At 53.1% G+C, this 24235-nt stretch overlaps 2 protein-coding genes across 2 annotated transcripts; one reads left to right on the plus strand and one right to left on the minus strand.

The window, feature by feature from the left end:
• Nucleotides 1-463: 463 nt before the first annotated feature.
• LOC117717721 (protein DGCR6) lies at nt 464-6033 on the plus strand. Its single transcript, XM_034515032.1, has 5 exons — nt 464-648; nt 738-898; nt 4205-4305; nt 4909-5049; nt 5570-6033. Exons 1-5 carry the CDS (start codon nt 539-541, stop codon nt 5651-5653), a joined length of 597 nt encoding a protein of 198 aa, XP_034370923.1. The 5' UTR covers nt 464-538; the 3' UTR covers nt 5654-6033.
• Nucleotides 6034-6423: 390 nt separating this feature from the next.
• Nucleotides 6424-23742, minus strand: Prodh (proline dehydrogenase 1). Its single transcript, XM_034515028.2, has 14 exons — nt 23450-23742; nt 18721-18929; nt 15658-15692; nt 15038-15187; nt 14551-14615; nt 14254-14370; nt 13997-14076; nt 13193-13274; nt 11786-11878; nt 11488-11634; nt 10356-10531; nt 8019-8117; nt 7092-7180; nt 6424-7003 (listed from the first exon to the last, which is right to left on the minus strand). Exons 1-14 carry the CDS (start codon nt 23717-23719, stop codon nt 6816-6818), a joined length of 1800 nt encoding a protein of 599 aa, XP_034370919.1. The 5' UTR covers nt 23720-23742; the 3' UTR covers nt 6424-6815.
• Between the last annotated feature and the right edge of the window lie 493 nt (nt 23743-24235).

The following is a 24235-nucleotide window of genomic DNA, read 5'->3' on the forward strand; positions in this document are numbered from 1 at the left end:
TCGCAAAACCCTTTTTTCGTCTGTTTTCCACTTCCAGGGAGTTGTTGAGGTTTTCTTGTGAGGGATGGGTATCTTTTAACTCTAATAAAATTGTCCTAAATTCTATTATTAATAAGACTAAGAACCCTGAAGAGAAGATGGATCTCCCCGACACCGTTCTCCTGAGGTCCTCAAGGTGGAGTACAACTCGCTGGCAGCGTCCGGTCTCCAGTGGCCTCAGTCTACGCACACTAAGCGTAGGCCTGGCTGGCTTCTTTAAAACACTAGTTTGCAGAGCCCTGGGCGCGCACCTCCAAGGTCAAGCTCCACACGGGAGCTCAGCGAGCCCCTAGGTCTCCCTAGGACAAAGAGCAGTCACCACAAGGCTCCCCGGAGGGGAGGGGCGCATCTCAGTGAGCTTGACGCGCCGCGCTGAGAGCCCGAGACTGACCGGAGGGGTGGGGCGCATGCGTCATCCGCGCTGGAGAATGACGTAAGGGGGCGGGGCGCGCCAGGGAACCCTAGGAGACCGACTCGAGGGGCGGCGGGGGAACGCGCTATGGACCGCTACGCGGCCGCCGGGGACGAGGCGGCGGACCGGGCCCGGCAGCAGGAGCGGCACTACCAGCTGCTGTCCGCGCTACAGAGCCTGGTCAAGGAGCTGCCCAGGTGCGTGGCGACGGGCGGCGGGAGGATCGGGGCTGCGGCTGCGACCGGGGCCGTGGCCGGAGCGCGTTAACCCGGCGGTCTACCCGCAGCTCCTTTCAGCAGCGCCTATCCTACACCACGCTCAGCGACTTGGCCTTGGCGCTGCTCGATGGAACGGTGTTTGAGATCGTGCAGGGGCTTCTGGAGATCCAGCACCTCACGGAGAAGAGCCTCTATAACCAGCGACTGCGGCTGCAGAACGAACACAGAGGTGCAAGGGGGCGGCGGGACCTTCCCAGGGCGTCCCTAGCTTCAGGAGCCTCGGGTCAGGGGGTGCAGAGCCGTGCTGATCCTTTTAGTCTGCAGTCCAGAAACTTCTTACTCGTGTTCCCTAGAGTGCCCACAGCTTCCTATGCATGGTGGACTTCGCTGCTTGTAGGTCCTTTGATAGCTCTGTTCCCGGCTAGATAATCCGTTATTCCAGCACCGTCCCATTTGAGTATCAGGCTTGATCACCTCCTCCTATAAATTATACTAGGCATCTCCCGTTGTACCATCAGATCTCCCTTGCATTTTATTTGTTCAAGCTTGACTCAGTTCAAACATTTCAGGAAAGAATAATGTGACGATGTCCCCATGCTCACCACTAAGACTACGCTATAGCCGGGCGGTGGTGGCGCACGCCTTTAATCCCAGCACTTGGGAGGCAGAGGCAGGCGGATTTCTGAGTTCGAGGCCAGCCTGGTCTACAGAGTGAGTTCCAGGACAGCCAGAGCTACACAGAGAAACCCTGTCTCGAAAAACCAAAAAAAAAAAAAAAAAAAAAAAAAAAAAAAAGACTACGCTATAGATCGTTGGGCTTTGTTATTGCTTTTGGATACTGAGAACTGAACCCAGGGCCTCTAACCTGCTAAGCAGGTTTTCTGTGTTGAGCTGCGTTTATAGGCAAACATGCATTGCCTTTCTGGCAACGCCTGTGTGCTACTAGACAGGATTTCCCCGTTAGAGATAGGTGTTGGATTTTGTTGAAATCTTTTCCAGTTCCTGTGGAGATTTCTAAATTCCAGGAGTGAACTGTATTCTGGGAATGCATCCTGTGTGGTCATGATACATTGTTCTTTTATGTATGTTGTTTAGTTGTATGTGTTTATGTGTAGTGTTCACATGGGTGTGTACACATGTATGTGTGCACTTGTGTGTTCATGCTTGTGGAGGCTGGAGGTAGGCATGGTGTCCTAGGTAGGGTTACTGTTGCTGTGGTGAAACACCATGATTAAACACAGCTTGAGGAAACGGTTTATGTGGCTTACACTTGGACATAACTTCATCATTGAAGGAAGTCAGGGCAGGAACCTGGAGACAGGAGTTGATGCAGAGCCGGTGGTAGGTGTAAGCTATTGTAAACGAGTCTGTTGTCAGGTAGGATGCTGCTTACCAGATTGCTCCCCACGGCTTGTTCAGCCTGCTTTCTTATAGAACTCAAGACCACCAGCCCAGGGATGGCACCACCCACAATGGGCTGGGCCCTCCCCCATTGATCACTTTAAGTGTTCCGCAGGGTTGCCTACAGCCCAATCTTACAGTGGCATTCTCTTAATTGAGGTTTCCTCCTCTCAGATGACTGGAGGTTGTCTCAAGTTGACATAAAACGAGCCCACACAGCCCAGGATGTCTTCCTGTACTTCTGTACTGTTTGAGCTACAGAACCTGCAGCTCAGTGGTTTGATCCTGCGGCTGGCTGGCCAGTGGGCCTTAAGGGACCAGCCTGTCTTTGCACACTGCTGTGCTCGGCTTTTGACATGGGTGCTAGGGATCCACACTCATCTTACTGAGTCATGTCCCATCCTTGTCTGTTGAACTTGACTCATGAAGATTTTAGGGGTTTTGCCTTTATTTCTGATATACAATAGCCTGTAGTTATAAGATTTTTGTGGGGATGAAGGCAGTGCTGGCCTCAGCGTGTTAAGAAGTCTTATTTTCCAAGGGCTTTATTTCTTCACCAATGTTTGAATGCCTGTGCTTTCCTTTATTCTTTTTAATGTTTTGATGGAGGTATATGGAGTATCTAGTTCACAAGTCCAAAGTACACAACTCGGTTCATTCTTTTCCCTTTTGGTTTTCCGAGACTGCCTCTCTGTGTTGTCCAGAGCTGGCTGTCCTCCTGTCTCAACTTCTCCATTGGTGGGATTCCAAGTCTGGGCCAGGCCCTGCCTGCCTTGCTCGTTCTTTCCAGTAAACAGGAGGAGGCTTTGCCTGGCCCCTTCTTTGCCTCCACCATCCTTCCAGCACTTGCTCCCACCACCAGGAACGAAAGGCGTTCACTGACTGCTGCTTCTTCCCTGATGTCATTATGGAGCCGTTATCCTACAGTGCCCTTTTTGGATGGGATGTTCTTAGTACCTGCTTCAAGGCTTTGCTAGTTGTCTTTCAGAAGGCTTGGACTAGGCTGGCACCTGGCAGTGAGCACCTCTGCTGCCTTCGGCCACATCCAGAAGGTGGTGGCTGGCATGGGCCACCTTGCTTTCCTTGGACATTACTGTGGCCAGGTCCCTCGTGAGCGGGTAGCCAGTGTGGACTCCAGGAACTGACCTGGGATGTTTTTCAGTATTGGATGAGTGGACTGAAGGAGATGTCTTACGCATGTGCCTGCTGCCCCAAGCCGTGTGCCTGCTTCATAGTCACTGCAGCCAGACAGTCAGGCCGGCTCTTTCTTGCCCTTGTGTTGATGGACTCAGTTTCAGACAGCAATGATAAATGGTATCACTGAGGCACATAAAATGCCAAGGCCTAGAGGAGGCCGTAAGCACTGCCGAGGCTATTGGATTGAAGGGACCCTCAGGGACCCTTCTGAATAGAGCTGTCCCGTGAGTCTCTTCTAGGAGTACGAGTGTCAGGCTTTCTCAGAGCCGGCTAGCCACACTCCCATTTTTTGCTCTGACGGGTTTGGTGTGCTCCATTTTGTGATATCAATTCCTTATCATCATGTGCTCCCGTCAGGGCAGGTGGTTTGTGCATGTCTATGTGTGTAGCAGTTTACCAGGAACCAGGCAGAGGGCAAGGACTTCCTGTCCTAGAACCCTACAGTCTCACAGTATGGACCTGTGTACCCCCTTCACCTCCTGGCTGCCGAGCAGGGGCTGCTCTGCTTACCCGTAGGGTAGCACCGAGCTTGATTTGACACACTGCACCGCTGGCAGACAGAGCCCCCTTCCTCCTTTCATAGGCTTTGGCTCTTGAATACTTCAGTATTCACCCAGAGTCCCTGCGTGACGTCCTACGGAGGACGCCTAAGATAGCACAGCTAGAACAGCCACCTGAGCCCAAAGACCACCTGCCTCAGGCACCTGTCTGCCTCCTATCCCTGCCCTGGGTGTACTGAGCTCTGTTCTTGGCTGTCCCTAACTTACACAGTCCTGCCAGCACCGTGGAGGTGAAGGAGGGTGCTGGCTGAGAGCAGTCTCAGGGACTAAAACTCCCCACCGCTGTCCAGGGAGGGCTTCCTTAGAGACCCTTGAACTAGACTTCTTGCCCAGCTGCTCTAGTCTTCCCAACACCTGCTCTTGCCCCTCCCTCCCAGTGCTCAGACAGACTCTGAGGCAAAAGCATCTGGAAGCCCAGCAGTCCTGCCGGCCTCACAACTTGACAGTGCTCCAGGCAGCTCAGCAGCGTGAGTTGGAGGTAGGAGTTGGGATGGGATAGCTGGGCCTGACTGTTCATGGGTACTAGCTGGCTTCGTGGTAGGGCTGAGGGGGGTTCAGAAGCTGAGCTAATGGGTGCTGGAGGTCTGGCGAGTTCCAGCTCATGACGGTGCCTGAGGTGTGCCCTAGCTAAGAGGAGAGTCACAGTCCATCTGTCACTCCCGTCCTGGCAAACAAGCATGCCTGTGGACTAGAGTGACTGCATAAAGCAGTCACTGAGTTGGGACACTGTCCCTTTTGTCTCAGGTGATGAAGCACAATGTTGGGATGAGAAGACTAGTCAGGAAGAGGCCTATCTTACCAGGGAGCTCAGGCTCAGATGTAGACCCCCAGGAAATCAGCAAGCCTTGGTGTTGGGAGTGAGACTGGTGGCCCCAAGGGTTGAATGACAGGTCTCAAAGGCATTTCCAGCTGGGACTGTGGGGGAGCCTTATGGAGCCCCTCTGCTGAGCCACAAGCAAGGATACCCTATAACCAGAACCACTGTGGTGGGCAGGGCAGCCAGGAGGAAGTACCAGGTTGTGTTTAAGGCATCCCTAGGCGGAAGCCCTAGCAGGAGCCACACTCACTCAAGCCATGGCAGGCCATGGAACATCGGATCCGGGAGGAGCAGCAGGCAATGGACCGAAAGATTGTCCTGGAACTGGACCGGAAGGTTGCCGACCAGCAGAGCACACTGGAGAAGGCAGGGGTAGCTGGTTTCTATGTGACCACTAATCCTCAGGTCAGCACCTCAGCCAGCCCTACCACAACCTGTGTCCCTGACCCCTGAAGGTTCAGCTCAATCTGGAACTTGTATTTCAGGTTTTCTTTTCTTTGGTTGGTGGTGATGTTTTGCTTTTATGTATTTATTTACTTATTCATTCATTCATTTCTAAGACAAGGTCTGCTATGGCCTTGAACTTGATATGTCAGTACATCAAGTCCATCTGGAGTCTTAGCACACTGGTTCCTAGTGACAGAGTTTAGGTAAAAGACCGTGTGAAGAACAGAGTCTAGTCCCCATGCCTCCAGGAAGGTGAGCATGCTAGCCTCCTGTTCCACTCTAAGTCAGTCAGAGGCTGCTGGCACTACTAGGCACAAAGGCCCAGTTCTCCCTTCTCCTGGCTATGGCCAGCTTCCCCAGGAAAGCACCCCCTTAGCCTCATTACCTGTCACCTGCTAGGCCCTGCATCTGCCTTAGGCCGGGGCAAAAGGGCATGAGGTGTCAAGCTGGTCCTTACTGGGCTTCTCTTGCATCTCAGGAGCTGACGCTACAGATGAACCTGCTGGAACTCATCAGGAAGCTGCAGCAGAGGGGCTGCCAAGTGGGGAAGGCAGTGCTGTGACCAAGTGGGGGTCCTGCTGTCCTCCATTGCCTAGGATGGCTGGCGCCACAGCCCATGTGAGGGCTACTGACAGTCTGACAGGTCTGCTCTCCGAGGGGCTGACTAGACCCTGGCTATGCCTGCTGCCATCTACTGTCCAGATTGAGTGGGGAAGGGTTCAAGCAATAGGAACGGTGTCATGAAAAGGCCCCATGACTGAATGTTGAGTGGGAATATTGGTTCTAGCACCTTCCCCTCTGGGCACATCCCACATTCTCTCCAGGCTTGAGTTTTGCCTTGTTCCTGTGTAGCCCCTCCCTTGACAGCCCCAGCACTGGATGGAAGAAGCTCCAAAACCCAAGTTTGATACGGCCTAGGAAAATAAAGAACCCAGGACATGCTTTGTGTCTGTGCTACCTAGGATCCTTTCCTAGTGGCTCTGGCCATGTTGGAGCCAGCAGAGAGGCAGCCACCATATGACAGTGCCCTTCTGGGATACCCCAGCCCAGCCCTTAGGCCTTGCCAGGTTATGAAACTGAAGGGGTGTGCCACAGACTCAGCTAGGACTGTAGCTACTGGAGTGAAGGGCACAGAGGGGTTGGAGGGGAGCTGGGCCCCAGGGTCCACTGTGTGCTGCCTGCAGCCATCCAGAGCCCATGCATCTGGGATGTGGAATAAAAGTGATTAGGTGTCACTGCAGCCTGGCAGAGGTGTCCCCAGTGCCTGGATTGGAATGGCCTCTGGTGCTCAGAGCTGACTTCGTGTGCAGGTACCAAGAGAAAGGTGATGACTCTCAGTTACCAGACAATTTATTGACTAAACAGGCTTCCCAGTCTGCCCTCTCCAGTGCAGGGAAGATGGCTCAGACCCTGGCAGGTTAGTTCTAGTGCTCTAGTGCTCTGCAGCCTGCGGAGGTGGTCAGTGCCTCCTTAGAAGATTAGTGGGGCCGTTCCCAGGGGCTCTAGCTGGCCCCATTCCTGAGTGTCGGCTCCTAGCGGTGCAGGAAGTCCCAGAGGGCAACCCACCCCCACCCCCAGCACCTCAGAGGCTTGGGCATGAAAAGGTGAACTGTGTCTGGGCAGGTTGGACTAAGAACTCCAACCCAACCCCAAGCTGTGCCCTGCCTGAAGCCCCAGAGGTATCGGGTTGAGTGGACTAGGTATGGGCATGGCCTCTGCAATGACTAGGCTGGACGGTGGAAGAGGCTGCCAGTGCGCAGCCGCCTGCGGAGCTCCTGCCACAGCAGCCGCCTCTCTTGCTGAGCGCCCTTCATGATGCTGCTGTTCTCCAGGGCGCGGCGGGACAGGTAAGGGAGCACCTCCATCACAGGACCATAGGGTACGTACTTGTACACAGGAAAGCCTGCCTGGCCTGCACATACACAGGAGTAGCATTGAGTGACCTCACACAAGATGGTGTGCCCTGCCACCACAGACCCTCCCAGGACAATCCAGTTCACCTAGTGGGAAGCTAATTTGGTCACACATCCCCAGCAGCTGTCCGAAGCACACTTGACCATCAGCAGGATGCAGGCCTAACTCCTTCATCCTGTGAAAAGGGTCAGGCTGGTAAAGATCCACCCCAGAACACAGGCCCTCTGATGTGTCTCTCAGCCACTCCCACTTCAACTACATTCTAGCCGCTGTCCCCTGGGGGCTAAGGCAGGAATGTGGGCTCTGCTCTAGCTATCTAGGTCTTCCCAGTACAACTTCCCTGCCCACAAGGAAGTCCAGGGCAGCAAACTTGTCCTTTCCAATTCCACTGCCTCTGACACCCCTTCTCCATCTTCCTCCTGTGGACACGTGTGTGTGTGTGTGAGTGCAGGTGTATGTGTACACACACACGCGCACACGCACACACACACACACCTACGTAGCACTTTGAGCCTTTGCTCCAGTGGCTCACCCTAGCCAGCCCTGCCTTGCTCTCCTGTGCTGGCTGCACGGCCGCTGTTTGCTCAGAATGGAAAGTGGACTACAGCTTCAAATGCTGTCAACAAGTTGAAGACTCAAAAAATAGTGAAATAACTTCACTTTAAACTCAGCTAGTAGAAAATTCACAGCCGTGACTGGATTACATTGCATTTCATGTATCTGTGCTTATAGTGTCCACATATGTACATGCGCGTGGCCAGAGGACCATCTTGGGTTCTGTTCCTCAGGAGCCAGCCATCCACTGATGAAATCCCACCTCTGCCTCCCCAGTGCTGGGGTTACAAGTCTTAACTGCAGAGCCAGCTCTGAGTCAGGCTAAAGTCCTCGTGCTTTCGTGGCAAGCACTTCTCAGCCGCTACCCCAGCCTGCCTCCACTACACTCTATTAGCACTGCTTAGATTGGAATGTGGGGCAGCTGTCCAACACCCTGGATGGCAGGCTGCAGCACCTACCTGCACAACGTGAAGCGCACGGTGTCCTCATTGTGTGAAGCCACCATCACCTCTGCCTTGGTGCTGTGCTTCAGCTCCTCCAGCACATAGTTAAGGCACCTGGGACAGGGACAGTCCTAAGTTTGGCTCCAGGCCAACCACCACCCGAACCCCTGTTGGCTCTGCAGAGGAAAGAGGCATTGCAGAACCCAGGCTGAGGAGCAAGGAGGGGAGGAGGAGATGGAGGAGGTGGTGGTGGTGATGACAGCCAGAGCCTCAAAAAGGAGGATGGCATCCGGTCTCCCCAGCTGTGGTATGGGAGCCATTCCTGCCTAGAAGGAGGGAGGCACCTGGGATTCAAGAAGACAAGGACATTTACCGTAGGAACTCACAAAACCAGTACAAGAAACCCAGACAGTTACAGTCACAAGGCCCCTTCCAAGGTTAGAAAAGCAGTAAGCAACTGCTGGGGTCAGGGGCTCTGTGGAGCTGTCCACAGGTTCTTTAGGGAGCTCCAGGGATGCAGCTTCTGCTTTCTGCTGGGGCAGGCTTCTCACTAATGCCACTGCTTTTGGGTCACCCCTTTTCATGAAAGTAACCCCCTGGTAAATCCATTGGATGACCAAACAGTTTGGCTGTATCAGTCCATCGTTGGTGTTCTATCTAGGGTGGACAGGGATTGCTCACATCCCCTTAGCAGCAGTGCTCTGTGCTCTGTGAACAGGAAGGCCCAACACCATCCCACAAGGGCACACACAGGGCCTGCCTGGACCTGTGGCTCCGCTTCTGGGAAGGAGCCCTATAGCACATTCCTGGCTCTTCAGGAGACAAAAGGAAGTGGAGGCCTCAGGTAGGGTTGGTGTCCTTGAGCACCACAGAATCTCAGTGTCACTGTCACCAAGAACACTGCCAGGCTGGACAACACAGGTGCCCTGAGCCAGCATGTCAGCTTCTAGGAACATGCTCCAGCTGTGCCCTCAGATGCAACCTGTAGCTGCAAATGCATACAGTACCGCAGTTGTTCGGGATGTTCAGCGAGGCCCTGGTACAGCAACCATCGAGTCTGAGCATACACCTTAGGGTACTGGGTGCTGCTGGGTGCTGACAGAGGAGATGGAGTAACTAAATGAAGAGACAAGGGGCCGAGGACAGAGTGCACGGTGTAAACGTGGGTGTGTGGCACAGTAGACTTCTGAAATGGGACAGCAGGACAGAGCGGAAGCACAAGGAGACAGATGTGCAATAAGCGGGCAAGACATCTGTAGGGAGGGCGTGTGAAGCTGGACTGTGTGCACGGATGATGGAGGCTATGCAGGGAAGCTGCCACGTGCTGTTTGACTTCACTGAGATGCTGGCTCTGGAAGTCCTCTAAACCCATTATCTTTCAGGCTGGCTCCTTGATCCTGAGAACAGTGGCTAAAGGGTTAAAAGCAGGATGTCCTCAAGAACAGCTAGAAGTTAAAGACTTCCAACAGAAGTTGACATCGCTTATCATAATGTAAAATGTTTACAGTAGGAACGGCAGAAACTGGTCCTGCGGAGAGCATGGCTGTGTCCAGAATTCTGTCGGCGACGGCAGCATGAGCGTCATTTCTGCTCTGCCCACCCGCTTTGCCATTACCTTTTGTCTGCTCTCTTGAATGGCCTATTCCAGCCGTCTCTGCTCAACATTGTGAGCCCATGGTTTGGTAATGTTTTACTCTCTCTACTGCTTCTCTCTACCTGTAATTTGCTATTTATTCTTTCTTTTACTTTTGCTTGCTATATGCTTAATAAACTCACCCGAAACTGAAAGCACAGCAGCAGAGAGCATTTTCCATAGTACAGACTGCACTAAAGATGGCAGAGATACACGCAGAAAGCACAGGCGTGCCACCGTTGACTGCCAAGGGGGCTAAGAACCTGCTCAGTTGAGCCAGCCACATACAGCAAGCCGGGCATCTGGGGCGAGGCTCTCTCTCCCTTCTCATATATCCCAGGCTGATTTCAAGCCCACCATGAAGCTGAAGATGACTTTGAACTACTGATCTTCCTGCCTCCTCCCAAGTGCTAGGATTAAAGGTGTACACCATCATGCCTGGTTTATGTGGTGCTGGGGCTCACACCCAGGGCTTCAGGCATGTTAGGCAAGCATTCAAGTACTGTATCTTGTTTTATGTGTCTGTAGGAGCCAACAGAACACAGAGGCCTGCACTCCATATTCAAAAGAGGAGAAATGTGATGTTTTGGAAAAATGATATATAACAGCAGAGATCATACCTTTGCCCTCAGGAAGCTGGGTTCTGCCTAATGGGGCCACTCACACTCAGGGCCAAGGTTCTCATGCATTGCTCCAAGAAAGCACAGGAGGCCTCTCACCTGTGGTACATAGCATTAGTGGCTTCATATGTAGGGTTGATGGGGTCCTCGTAGCCAATCTCCACAGCCCTGGCTCGCTCTTGGGCCATGTATGCACCACGTACCAGCTTGGCCCCAAAGCACCAGCCCTCACGGCGAGCCAGTTCCATATCCATGGTCACATTGTCATAAGCATCCTGCAAGACCAAGCCCCAAAGTCACAGGGAGCCTGACTGGTGGCAGCACGAGGACTTCCTGTTTCATGTGTACACCAGCTTCAGATGCCTAGGCCAGTGACTGTCTGGGAGATGTGCCACTCAGGATCTGGGAGGAAAATGTGAATGAAGCTGGGCCTCCAACCTCTGCCACCAACAGCCTCCTCTGTGTGGCCTGAGATGGCCCTCTGGTTGGTTGGCCCAGATGCCTGGAACTACTGTGTATTTTGGAGTCACCATGCTAGTTAGGAGCAAATTGCCACCTATCTGGGACTGCCCCATATATATCATGTCCTCTTGGTACCGAACAAGATGTGTGTCCCCATGAGACCTCCCAGTAACTTAGCAACCTCAGGCTAAGGGGCTAGGGTTGGGGATTTTCTGGGCTCTCAGGGCTATCTCTTCAGCCCTATCAAATATTCCAGGGGAGTCTGCTGGTTTTGTTCTAATTCTTAAGAGGGTCCTGTGCTAGAAAACAATGGGCAGGGTCAGGTATGAAGTCTTCAGAAGGGCCCAGCACATCCCGAAAGAGCTCCTTGTCTTCGGGCCCCATATACTTTTATTTGCATTTCGTGTTATTACTTGGGGGCAAGGCATGCAGGGCACAGGTGGAAGTCAGAGGACACCCTGGAGGAAGGATTGGCTCCATGGGATTCAGGAATCAAACTCAGGTTGGTGGGCTTGCAGAACAAGTGTTCTTATTCAGCCATCTTGCCAGACCACACACAGACTCTTGAGTGAGACTGGCCACGGGTCAGCGCCTGTTTTCTCCTTTACCTGTGCTGCTCTGGTCTCTGCATAAAGCAGGGCCAAACAGACAGTGCATGGCTCCATAGAAAAGCATATCCCTGCAGGGGGATCACACTGCCTGCGAGAGGGTCTGTAGCCTAGCACTGGGGGCAGGCGGGGAGGAGGAGGCAGGAGGTGGACAGCTATACCTTGAGGTAGCACTGGAATGTGTTGAAGATGAACGGCTTTTCCACATTGAACCTGCGCTGCATCTCCAGGGCCAGGCGGCTGATGGCTGGCTGGAAGTAGCTCTGCTCAGCGTCAATCATGAGCCGTACGCCGGCCTCTTTTGCTTTCTGAGAGGTTTATAGGGAAGAAGCTATGGCTTGATGTGGATAATGCCCACCCTCTGCTCAGGGGCCAGGCCTCTAATGCTCAGCATCCCGCCCCCATACTCACAGAGGGCTGTTCACACACACACACATGAGCACATGAGGCTGCTCACACCTTAGCCAGTATGTCCATCCTCTGCAGCATCCTCTTCATCTGCTGCTCTTCCTCCTCAGTGAACCGTGACAGCAGGGGCTCCAGCTGGCCAGTCTGAGAGCACAGCAGAAGTCAGACCACTATGGACCACAACACTTCACCTTGAAGCAAGCATTACCTTTCAGGAATGCTGTCTTCTGTCCACCCTCCTGCCCCCCATGGTCCAGAGAGAACACTTCTTAGTTCCTTGCCTTAAACAAGTTAGATACAATGACAAGACGCTCCAAACTGAGTGCCAGCTAGCCCTCTGTCCTACACATGAGGAACGCTGCCCCATATAAGCAGCACCAGGTCTGTGCCACCAGGGATTTACTTACATGGCCTCCCTAGGACCCTGAGAGAGTTCTGCCATTGTAGAGAGCCATGCAAAGAAAGGCAAAGGAAGGGAACCTAGACCCCCAGCCAACCAGGTACTACTTGGAATAGTAAAGGCTCAAGAGGAGCAGCCATGGCTATGGGGTACTACCCAACTTGCAGCATGGGACCAGGATGTGGCCTTCAAGGAGCCAGGTAGACTGTTTCATCAGCAGCAGGGTACTGTTGATGAAAATTAGCAGGCTGTACCTGGAAACCCCATGCAGCACAGAGGTCTCCCACTCAGCCTGCGGCCGGGCCCAGGATGCCCCTGCAATGCTAACGAGCCATCAATGCACTGATCCGAGCCATCTTGCCTCACTGACCACAAACACCGGTGGCCAAACTCTGTTGATGACCTTTGGAGCAGTGATTTAATGAACACATGCACCCTGGGGTTCCAGGACAGTGGCTCAAAGTTGAGATGGGCCCTCAGTCTCTGGGGCTGGGAACATCACAGAACAAACATGTGCAGGACACTGCTCAGCTACAATTTCTGTTCTTCATAATCTAGAGTGGTGGGGTTGCACACAACCTCTTTCCCCTGAGTACAGGCCACACTGGCAACTCACTTTGCCAGACTGAACCTGACTGACTGACTCCTGAGAGCAGGCTGCAAAAGCTGATGTGGCTCTAGCTGCCTTCATCCCAGGAGACACTTGCTTTAGGAATCCAGCCATCATGTTGGAAAGCCCGTATGACAGCTAGCATCACCTTTAACACTTATGACCACCTGGCCCTGCCACTCTCTGAGTACAAGTGACCAGGAGACCCCAGATGACCCTGTTCAGCCCTAAAGACTTGTGGTGACTCGACACACAAGACTAGGTGGGCTGGGGAAGACCCTCCCTCTAGACACCTATTTTCCTCGTGCATAAACGTCCACATGCATCCCTGCCCTGCTGAGCACTGTAGACACTGGGTTTGTCTTTGTGGTGGGGTCAGAAAGAATGGCGCCTCAGTCACAATGAGTCCCCTAGGTGGGCAGACAGTGGAATTGGGGTGAGGATGTACCTGCACATTGGGGACCACCAGGTGCCTAGAGAGCTGGGTCCTGCTGTCAATGAGGCTGTTCCAGTCCAGCAAGTCCACAGTGCTGAGAGAAAAGACTTGTCAGCAAAGCAGGCTGCCAGAAATTATGGGTCCAAGCACCCAGCTTTACCCACAGGTACTGGGGTGTTTGGGGGTCCTCAACACATTAGCCATACCTCAAAAGACTGTTCCCAAACTCAGCCTTCATGAACTACCCTAGTGTTTGATTTTAAGACCGAATGCTGCTCTGGGTTAACCAAAGCATGACCACTTTTGCAATGGGTCAGTAGCAATAAAAACACAAAGTATGCAGAGAATTCATTCCACGGCCAGGTCAGCCTTAAGGAAGAACCAAAGATGCAGGGCTGTCAGAATGCAGTCATCTCTCCAGGGGGCTGGAGAAGCTAACGTGCAGGGCTAGCCAAGGTCATCTGAGAGCCAGCAGCTCTACCTCAGGCCAACATCCTGACTTGACCGGAGGCTACTGGTGACTTTAGTCTCAGCTTCTGGCCCTAAGGATGGGGCATGGGGTGCTATCTTCATCTGCCAGCGTGGCTCTTAGGAAGATGCCCTGGGACCCAGGTCGGTTTCTAAAGAGTCCTATGTCCAGGCTCCCTCCCCCGGGGACTCCCAGCTTGCTATCAGCTTCTGTTCAGTAATTGGAGAAAGCAGTTCCCTCCACACCGGTGTTCCCTTGGACCTTCCTTCCTGGGAAATGACCAGAAGTAGAAGCCACTGGGGCTCAGCTGAGACCATGACTACACCAGGGTACATGTTAGCTCTTACCCAGACACCCCCAGAGTCTCTGGTGTGAACCACCCCTCGATCTCAGCCCTGGATGCGATGCCCATCTTTGCGATGCTCTCCTTGAGATGTGAGAAAGAGTCAGTGCTGCCGTCTCTCCTTGTCCACTGGTATTCACCCCACCACGAGCCCGTTTGACAGTATCACATCATCTCTGACAGCAGGACTCATTCCAGGCCATTTCTATTCCATCTTTGCTGGTTCTCATATCAGCCAGGGAAAGGGGAAGGGCCGCTCACCTGGAGTACCGCCACCTCCAGCTTCGTGTCTACAGCAGCACGCCCAGCCTGTCCCTGCTCTGCAGCCATTTGATGGAAGAACCGTCTCCACCTGGTCAGCACGTCTGAGAACTGCAGCTGCCAGGGCAGGTGTGAGCCTCACTGCAGTGTGCACCCAGCTCCTCCATCCAGCCCTGGGATAGCCTCTGTAGCCCCAGTTCAAGGCTGCCCAGACCTGAGCACATCTGCAGTCTCTCGGTGCACATGGCAGCCCCAGGATCTGCAGAGCCTCTGCAGATCGAATGCGCCACCACTTACCAGAAACTGTGGTCTCCCCAGTGCAGTGAGCTTAATGGCTGAGAAACCACCGTCACTGGCTCCACCTGTCAGAATCCAAAGTGCCATGAGTGTCTGAGGAGATGTATGCCTGTGTCATAGCTAGGACCAGGTGCCACTTGCAGCTCTTCAAAAAAAACAGCTCAATAGTTCTTCCCCATAGCTATAACCAGTCTCCCAAATGTCCTTCCACGGAGGGAGGGCTGATGAAACGGCCTTTGTATGCAAGAAGACACCAGACAAAGAAGCCAGAGAGATCTGCACGTTGCTCATGGCCTCCTATGCCTTCAGCACTATAGGCCATCCATGTATGAGCCACAGAGCACAGAAATGCCACATGAAGTAGGGGCTGGGGCACACAACCCCAGGAAGAGCAGTCAGGAACAAGCGATGCCCCTCACTAATGCCAGTGTGCCGACAACACAAGCCCAAGGCTTTGCCTAGCAGCTAGCAGAGCAGGAGACCCCACCTGAGGCCTCGATGCACTGCAGTAGGTTCTCCATGTAGTTGTCACACTTGGCTTCACTGGCATAGAAGTAGGTGCGAGCACTGATGACGCCATCTCTGCGGTCTCCAAAGGCAGGGTGGACCTGATACTGCTTCTCCCTCTTATTTGCTCCTGGAAGGTAGATGCATGGCCCTGTTAGAGATCCCAACCTGGTTCAGAGCTTTATCTGCAACACCCTCCCCATCCCAGCATACATAGGCCAACAGCCAGAGGCTACAACCCTCAAGATGGGCTCCAAACAGGCCTTGCTACAGGTGCGCTCCTGGTAGGCCCTGCTGGTCCTTTCGCTTGGATCCCCTGGCTAAACCACATCATAGGGCAAACCAGGCCAGGCAAACAGAGCCTCCATCACAAAGACCTGGACTGTGGCTTAGTGAAGGTCAAAGACACTGAGTCTGCCTGGACGAGCTCTTAAAAATACAAGGAGCCTGTATCTCAGCAGGTATGTGAAGGTACACAGAGCCATAGACAGCAGCCTTTGGCCTTGTCCCTTGCCTAAAGACTGGCACAGGCCCTAAGCCCAGATGTCTCCTGGGCCACCAGACTGTGCTGGGGTGAGGAGCACTGGTTCTGAAACTCACCACTGCCATCTCTCTCTGCTTCAGAGGTGCATGACCTGCAGGACGGAGGAGACAAAGGTCACTTATGTTACCTGAGGTCACCAGGAGGCCGCTGAGCACTGGACCTACTCATAAACTTGATAGAAGGGCTGGCTCAAGGAGACAGACCAAGTTGCATTAGCCCAGCCCTCCCTCAGCCTGACATGACTGCATGGACTGGGGAGGGGTCACGCCTCATGAACCTCAGGCATCCTGTGTGTGGACCATTCCTTACTAGACAGGTCAGGCAAGAAGACGTACAGGGGCAGAAGCCACCCTGTACAAAGGACTCCTCCAGTCCAGCAACTGTGCCTCCTTGCTGTGGCCTCCACCTCAACACCTATGGTCCTCAAGACAGAGTCCCAGATACCCTGGCTTCCTCTACTAAAGACCCAGGCCCTGCTAAGACTCTTAGGTTTGTTTTCAAAATAGCAACCAGGAATTTCCTTAAAAGATGAAAAGGAGACCTTCATATCATCTAACTGAGAACCTCAAGCCAGGCAGTGGTGGCTCACGCCTTTAATCTCAGTGCCTGGGAGGCAGAGGTAGGCAGATCTCTATGAGTTTCAGGACAGCCAAGGCTACACAGAGAGACCTTGTCTTGAAAAACAAAAACAAAGAAGAAAGAAAACCTCACAGGTTCCCACCACACTGGGATCATCCAAGCCCTCAAGAGGGCAGGGCAGGATGTGAGACCCCACAGGAAGGAGTGGTGTCTAGTCCCCAGCATTCTTCAGAGCAAGAAGTGGAGACAAGGCAGTAATTGCCTTCCAGGTCTTACCATCAATGAGCCTTACCCACCAGGGTTACTCCTCCAGTAACCCTGGGCTACCAAGCAGCGTGCCGAGAGCCTTGGCCTGGGCCTCCTCTTCCTTACCAGGGCCTTATCTGGAAACTTTGGGCTAGAACTTATGGTGAGGCTGGGCCACATCCTTGGGTATCTTTGGACTCCCACAAGCACCTCAGCCCACAAGGCCACAGCCCAGGGGACAAAAGCTAATTAGACAGCTACCGCCCCACTGACCTTATGCTGATAACATGTAACAAGAAAGGAGGATCCAATGCCATTTGGTGACAATGTTCTGAGTCTGTAATAAGGAAGTAGGCAATCCCCATGTGTCACCTTCCCTCAGAGACAGAGAACCAAGGTCCTTGGAAGACATGGATTCCCTGACAGCAGTCTTGGGTACAACAACACAGAAGTCCCCTGAGGGCTATCAGTGCAGAGCCAGGCAGGCACGGTGATTCCTTAAGCAGAAATCCTGTCAGGTTCTTAGTGACCCCTGATGGCAGGGTTGGTTCATAACTCCATATGCCACAGTGTAGATAACATGTGTTTAACCAGAGGTATGACTGACGCCAGGTCTGCTCTCCATGCATTCTGTGCCTTCTTCCATTAGCTAGGGACACCCCTCAGTGTCTGGGTACTTCCCTGCAAGGAACCCTCAAGTGGCTGCCCACAAGGGTCTGTGGGGCTGGTCACTCCTGGTCAGGCACAACTTTGGGGAGGTGACATGTGCGGATTGCCAGGCATCCCTCTACAGACTGAGAACACCGTCATACACTGACATTTCATCCTCTTCTCTCCTAAGGCTACGGTGGAAAGCAGGCAGCCTCTTAAGGCACAGACACAGGCAGAGAGCTGTGCCTGCATCCTCACCACTTGCTGGCACTGGAGGGCGGGCACTGTGAGGTCCAGAAGGGTCTATTTCTGATGCCTCAGAGCCCAAGCAAAGCTCTTGTGGGACAAACAGACATGACAAAGCTGAGCAGCCAACAGAAAGGCACAGACAAGAGTAAATTCTGCAGACATGCAGGCAGGCAGGCAGGCGGGTAGGCAGGGCAGGCGGGCCTGCTATCCATTCTCACAGCAAGGCAGTCCCGGGCGAGAGCACTCCGTGCTCATCCACCTAGGCTGAGGCTGTGGAATCCATTTGGTTATTCAACCCCAGCCTCCATAAAGGCCTGCAGCCAAATCCCCAAGGCATTGGTGAGGATCACAAGGGGATGCTGGGGCTGGGTCACCCCGCCTTCAGAATGGCCAATCACAAAGCAGGGGCTGGGCTCCCCAGGCTGAGGCCAGGCTCGGACATTCTGTTCTCAGGGCCAGTGGCCTCACATGACTGCCTTCCCCCAACCCCTCTGTTAATTACCTGGGGAGGAGCAGGGGCAAGCCAAAGGTCTGACATGGCCTTTCCTAAGCTTCACACAGGTTGAAAAGCTGCAGCCAGAGGCCTGGGACCCAAAACCTAAGCAAGGGCCTGTCAGGGAGGCTCATAGGCAGCAGCCCTTTGCTGGTTTTGCACAGGTCTCCAGTGAGTCAGCTACCACCCCAGAGGGCAGAAGAGGCCTCTGTCCTGTTGCCAAGAAGGCAGGTCCATGAGCTGGGCTTTCTACTTGCTGCCTGGGGAGGAAGGCCTTGCAGCAAGTTGGTGCCAGCAGAGGATATTCCAGGCTGCCTGTCACACTACACTGCTACAATCCTCCTGACCACAAGTGCCTTGATGATTCTAGTCAGCAAGGTTCTGTGCCCTGCAGGCACAGCCATGTGCAGATTAGGAAACTATTTGAGGACTAGTTGGAACCTGCAGGTCCAGTCAGAAGTCCTTAGAAAGGCAGATTGTAGCAGGAAGCTGGGAAACCACCAAATGCTTCCGTGTGTGGAAGGTAGCACATGTTCTCAGCCTTAAAAGATATACAATTACACCACTCTGCCCTTGCCAACTGAAAGAAAAGGCAATTTGAGTTTTATATAGTTTTTTATAAAAATACAGTTCTTGTTTTGATACTTTTCAACCATTCAGAATTCAAAGCTATAGACTCAGACTGTATAGGACCATGTGGGGAGTGGATTACAGATCTATCCCTCAACTGTCCACTGGTGCCTATCTGCAGGAAGCAAGAATTCCAGGTACAACCCGTGAGGGCTGCTGGCAATCAGGTCAAAGGCTCTCCCAGTTGTGGCCGCCACCTAGCTGAGTCTGAAACCCTGGTGCACTTTAGGGTCACACCTGTGCCTTGCAACACCAGAAAAGCGGGTCTTACTCCATCTCTTGGCGCTCGGCCTCCTCGGGGCTCAGATCTTCCTCCATTCCATAGTCCAGGATAAAACCAACACCAAAGGCTTTGTTGTGCCGGATCAGAGGCCTGATAGACTCCTGGTCCTCACCAGCCACAAAATGGCCATAGAAGGTCATCTTCATCAGTCTCTCGAACATCCTCTGTCCCAGAAGCTTCCTGGCAAATTGCAACAACTGAAAGGCAAAGGGAAGCAGCTGTGTGGCCACCTGTCTCCCCGTCCTGTGCTACACCTGCGCACAGCATGTTCTATAGGGCCTCTCTGAGAGGCTGCTTCTGCTTCCACAGCTGCTTCGAACCAATCCTCCACCCAAGGCAGCAGGGAAGGACCAAGGTGCCACCTTTCAAGCTACTGGCTCTCTGAAGCTCTGAACATATTGTTTCCCTTAAGACTCTTCCCCCAGGGGGCTGACTCATGGATCACCGCACCCCTTGGTGGGGAAAGGGGGATCCAGCCAGTCTCCCCAGAGACAGCATTTCTGTGATATTTAGTGGTCTCTTGGGGGTGGGGTGGGGTGGGGTGAGGTGAAGCACAGAGCTAATTCTCTAGAACGATATCTTTCTCAATGATTTGTTCTCTCAGTCACACACACCAGAACAGGGCTTGCTGTGAGGCTAGCCCTCACACAGCGGCTGAGCAGTGGCCACACACCAAGTTCACATGGCAGGAGACTGGTCTATCTACTGTCCGGACACCATGAAATGGGAGTCCACTTCACAGCCTTGTCCAAGACTGACTAGCTCCCATGCCAGATGCCTTGAAGAGGATGGCCACATGCAGCTGGCCACCTTGTCTTTGTCACATCTCACTCCACCTCACACTATGTAAGCATTCCTTAAACCCCAAGGGAAAGGGAAGAAAACAGACATCAAAAGAGACTCCCAAGGAGAAGAAACAACACGGACATTCCTCACATAATTAAGGAAGACTGGCAGGTGGATCTTGTTGCCTCGGATGGGGGACATTTGCTAACTTAGACTCAGGGAGGAGGGCGCTTGGCACGGCAAGAAGGTGAGCAGGTGAGTGGAGCAGGTGAGTGGAGCAGGTGAGTGGAGAGCAGGGAACGAGCTGTGGCTGTACTAATGGTGGCAAGCGGACACCCGGCACTCAGAAGCAATCCTGCACACACACTGGAAACCCGTGCCTACTCCGGCCCATCCAACTCAGCGCCAGGAAAGGAACAGCCTGGCGTTCTGTTCCTCAAGCCCCATGAGCAATGAGTTCTGTCGACGAGGGGTGGGAGAGACAGTTTTCATCTAAGTAGAAACATTCACAAGTCAGACACCATGGCCAGCACAGCCCGGCCACAGGATGATGGGGCTCCATGGAGAGACGCCTCTTGACAACACTTACATGCAGTCTCCATGCAGATTTGGGATTTATGCATTTTGTTCTTTTATCAAAAAAAGTTATAATCTCTGATTTTAAAAAAACAACCAAAAACAAACAAAAAACAAAAAACAAAACAAACCCCATCTTGACATTCTTTCCATGGGAAGGGGCAGACTAGGAAATGGCCACCTATGAAAGTCACATGCTCTCACCCTGGTCACTGAGAATGGTGGACACACACAGGCAGGGTCGGTAGCTTTAAAGTGGACTCCAGAGCCAAACCACCACTTCAAACCCATCTTGCTGTCACTATCTGAGCTCTGGGCAGTGCTGCCTCCTATTCCATTCCGGTGAGTAGATCCTTTGAAAATCTACAAATTTGTCCCAGTAATAGAAACACCTGTTTTTACTATAGAATCAAACCAAGCCAGGCTTGGTTTCACTTCCGTAATTCAGCATTTGAGAGGCTGAACTACAGAGTATCATGAGTTCAAGGCCAGCCTAAGCTATATAACAACACCATATCTCACCAGGAAAGATAGCTGGGGAGATGGCTCAGTTATAATGCACTTGCCTTGAGTTTGATCCCAGGAACCTAGACAAGGTGGCATAGGCTTGTAATCCCTGCCCTAGGGAGGCAGAGACAGGCAAGTTCCTGGAGCTCACTGGTCAGCCAGCCTGACCTACTTGACAAGATCCAAGCCAGTTTAAATAAATAAAACAAGCCTGTCTTAAAGGGGTAGACAGACATAATAGCACAGCCCTTTAATCCCAATATCCAGGAGGCAGAGAGAGATAGGTCTCTATCTGGTGTGTGTAGTAGTGAGTTCTAAGACAGCCAGGGCTGCATACTGAGAAGCTGATACTTTCACTTTCTCTCTCTCTCTCTCTCTCTCTCTCTCTCTCTCTCTCTCTCTCTCTCACACACACACACACACACACACACGGGGGGAATAAATACTAATGCAAGTAAAGAAGTGGCCTGAGGCAGCACACACACACACACGTGTGCCCTTGGGCTCCCATATGTGCACATGTGTGTTCACACACATGCGTGTGCACACATCCACCAAAGAAAACTCTCAAACAATGTCCAGAATATGATAACAGTAAGACAAATTCTCTCCTCTGGCCCCACTTGTAACCAGTCTCTTTTTTTTGGCTCTGGCTCACCATCAGAAACAGGAGAGCCCAACTTTCCTCAATCCTTGTCAAATGTGATGGAGCTCCAGTCCAGGGCAGTGGCTCCAGTCTCAGTTCCTACAGTCTACAGCCCCTCAGGCCAAGCCTGGTGACCCACGATCCCAGCTAGAGCAGCAGAGCCTCACAAGACCAGTGACTCAGCAGAAGAAATTCTCCCTCTAGCCAGAGAATGGCTGTTCCCAGTCTTCTAGCCCACCAGTCTAGTCTAGGTCGGCAGTTCTCAGCCTGTGATTCTTGAACCCTTTGGAGGGCCAAACAACCCTTTCAGAGGGGTCTCATATCAAGTATCCTGCATATCAGATTTATATTATGATTCATAACAGTAGCAAAATTACAGTTATGAAGTAGCAATAAAAATAATTTTATTATTGAGGTTCACACAACATGAGGAACTGTATTGGAGGGTCACCCGCAGCACTAGGAAGGTTGAGAAACACTGCTCTAGGACCTGCTCAGTAGCTTCTTGGCTCAGGGCCTGGCTTCTGAATGCCATCTCCTTCAGCGCCAGGGACTGAGGCCACCAGCAATGATGTCAGCACAGCTCACAGAAGGCTCCTGAGACATGGGCTGGACAGATGGAGCCTTGGTGGGGTTGGGGTTTGCTGCTTCCTCCAGGAATTCAGAGCACATCCCTGAGCCCCAGAACTACCCAGAGCAGGCTCCAGAGAGCCAGAGGAGGTGACATGGCCTTTCCCTGGTCACTACACTACCCTCACTGGTACAGAGGTAAGGGGAGCATCCTCCTCAGAACCAAACCCCAGACCCCAGGGACCCTGCTTCTCAGCTGGACAGCTGGTGGCCAATACAGGGTGAAGCACAAACTGGTCCTACAGACTGTCTCTTCCCCTTCTCTCCCTCCCTGCTAGTGACCAGTGGCTTCTGTATTGCTCATCCTGTCCCAAAGGCGACAGCAGCCATCCACGACACCTGAGGTGGTCCAGTCCATGCTCTGCATAGGGTCCCTGCAGTTGACCACTCTTTTCAAGTTGTACCTACTCAGCTTGTCATATCATCCCTCCAGGCAGAGGCGCCTGCCCGCCGGCAGCCCTGGCTGCTCCCTTCCTGCTGCCCACTCAATGCTTCTACTCACAAAATCCCTGACACCTGCTTCACCCTGCTAGGGCTCCTCCACCTGTGCAGCCTTCTTCCCTGCTGGGCTTTATTTCAGTGAATTTATGACCCCACCTACTCACCTCAAACATACCTGGCCTCCCGGGCCTCCCACACTCAGGCCACAGCCTGCCTCCTACCACCCATCACTCCAGGCTCCAAAGCTTACAATGAAGTTCTTCCAGGGGGTGCAGGCCAATGCCTCAAGTCCATCTCAACATGGTTCTGGGGTGTGAGTCACCCCCTACCTGTGGCCTCAGCTAAGTTCTAAGTGTGGCTCCAGCTCTGGCAGCCTCACCTGAGAAGTCACCACCCCTGTTGAGATATCTTCACAAGCATGGAAGGTCACCTTGAGATAACTCATCACTAGCCCCTCAGTCTGGCTGAAGTGGTGCTGCTTTGCCCAAACGCCCTCAAGTTGCCATGTTCCAGTTTAAAGTTGTATGCTTGCTAGTCTGAGAACCTCTGGCCTCTACACTGTATTCCAGTTTGTGCTGGCAGCAGGTAGACAGGTTATGGTGCTGTCTGGACCACAAGTGGAGATGACTTGCTCTCATGCCTGTAATCACAGAGAGCACTTGGATCAGAAGTTTCTGAATCCAGGCTCTTCAGCTCTATTTATAATAAATGTAAATATAGGAGAAAATGAAGTTGGGAATTTGTCTTCTCACTTCCCAAAACGGTTCGAAGCAGCTGTGTTTGGGAATTACTGGCCACAGTTGTGGAATTCTTAGGTCCTAGTCTAGATAAGCACCTCAATCTTCACAAACTTAGAGCTGCATGAAGGGTACCCGATATCACAGGTGACGGGGGTATTCCTACAAATAGTACATGTCTTAGACACTATAAGCCTTTGTTTCTAATTGGTAGTGATTATAAGTAGAAAACTTCACGAGGTCCAAAAAAGTACACAGGAAACCGTCCCCTTCCTTGCCTGCCAACTTCAGACCATGTTTGAGTGGCCGGACACTTCCGACCTCCGTCACCCGCTGGCCGCGCCAATGTCCGCGCGTGGCTCCTGCCCATCTGGTTACCCACCCACCCGCGCACCTGCTCGTGGTGCGCTAGCAGCACCGGCGACGCACACAGCCGCAGCACTAGCAGGTTGCGCGCCAGCTCCCAGCTCCGCCGGCTGCGGTACGCCTCCTGCGTGTTGGTGAAGTCCACGGCTGGCACAGGCGGCCGCACAGCCTTGGCCGCTCTACATCCCCGAACAGCCTCAGGGCTCGCGGGAGGCAGCTCCTGGGTCTGCGGTTTGGTTGAGAGGGCAGCAACGCGTGGTGCCACGGACCGCAACAGGAAGACGCGCCTGAGAGCCATGGCGGAGCAGATCCCGGCGCGCAGGAGGCTTAAGTTCGCTGGACTAGCCACGCCCTTGTGCCACGCCCCGATCACGCCCCATTCCCGGAAGCCCCACCCACCACCCAATGACTCCGCTCCCATTTTACGAAGCCTTGTCCTGCACAGAAAGCAGCTCCATCTCCTTCCAAGCCTTCCCTGGCGCTCTGGTTTGGCGTATTTCCCGTGGCTGACCACGCCTCCCTAGCCCACAGACCCTGCTCTTCCAGAGCCCACTCCCAATTCTGCCTTCCCCGACCCCAAGACTCTGCCCCTTAGGAGCCGGGCTTTTTAGCTCTGGGATTTTCCTGTCCCCAAGCTGAACAGATAGGTCCAGAGTCCGCCAGTCAGTGCCATGACACCCTGGCACGCCCTGATCCTCGGTTCCAGAGCAGCGGGGACATGCAACTGAGGCTAAGCCTGTGAGAATTCTGTCCCAAAATTGGCCCTCTCTCTCCCCATCAACACTTCACCCCTGCCTAAAGTGTCCTTAAAGCT

Source organism: Arvicanthis niloticus, chromosome 12 (genome assembly GCF_011762505.2).
Source record: "Arvicanthis niloticus isolate mArvNil1 chromosome 12, mArvNil1.pat.X, whole genome shotgun sequence".
NCBI lineage: Eukaryota > Metazoa > Chordata > Mammalia > Rodentia > Muridae > Arvicanthis > Arvicanthis niloticus.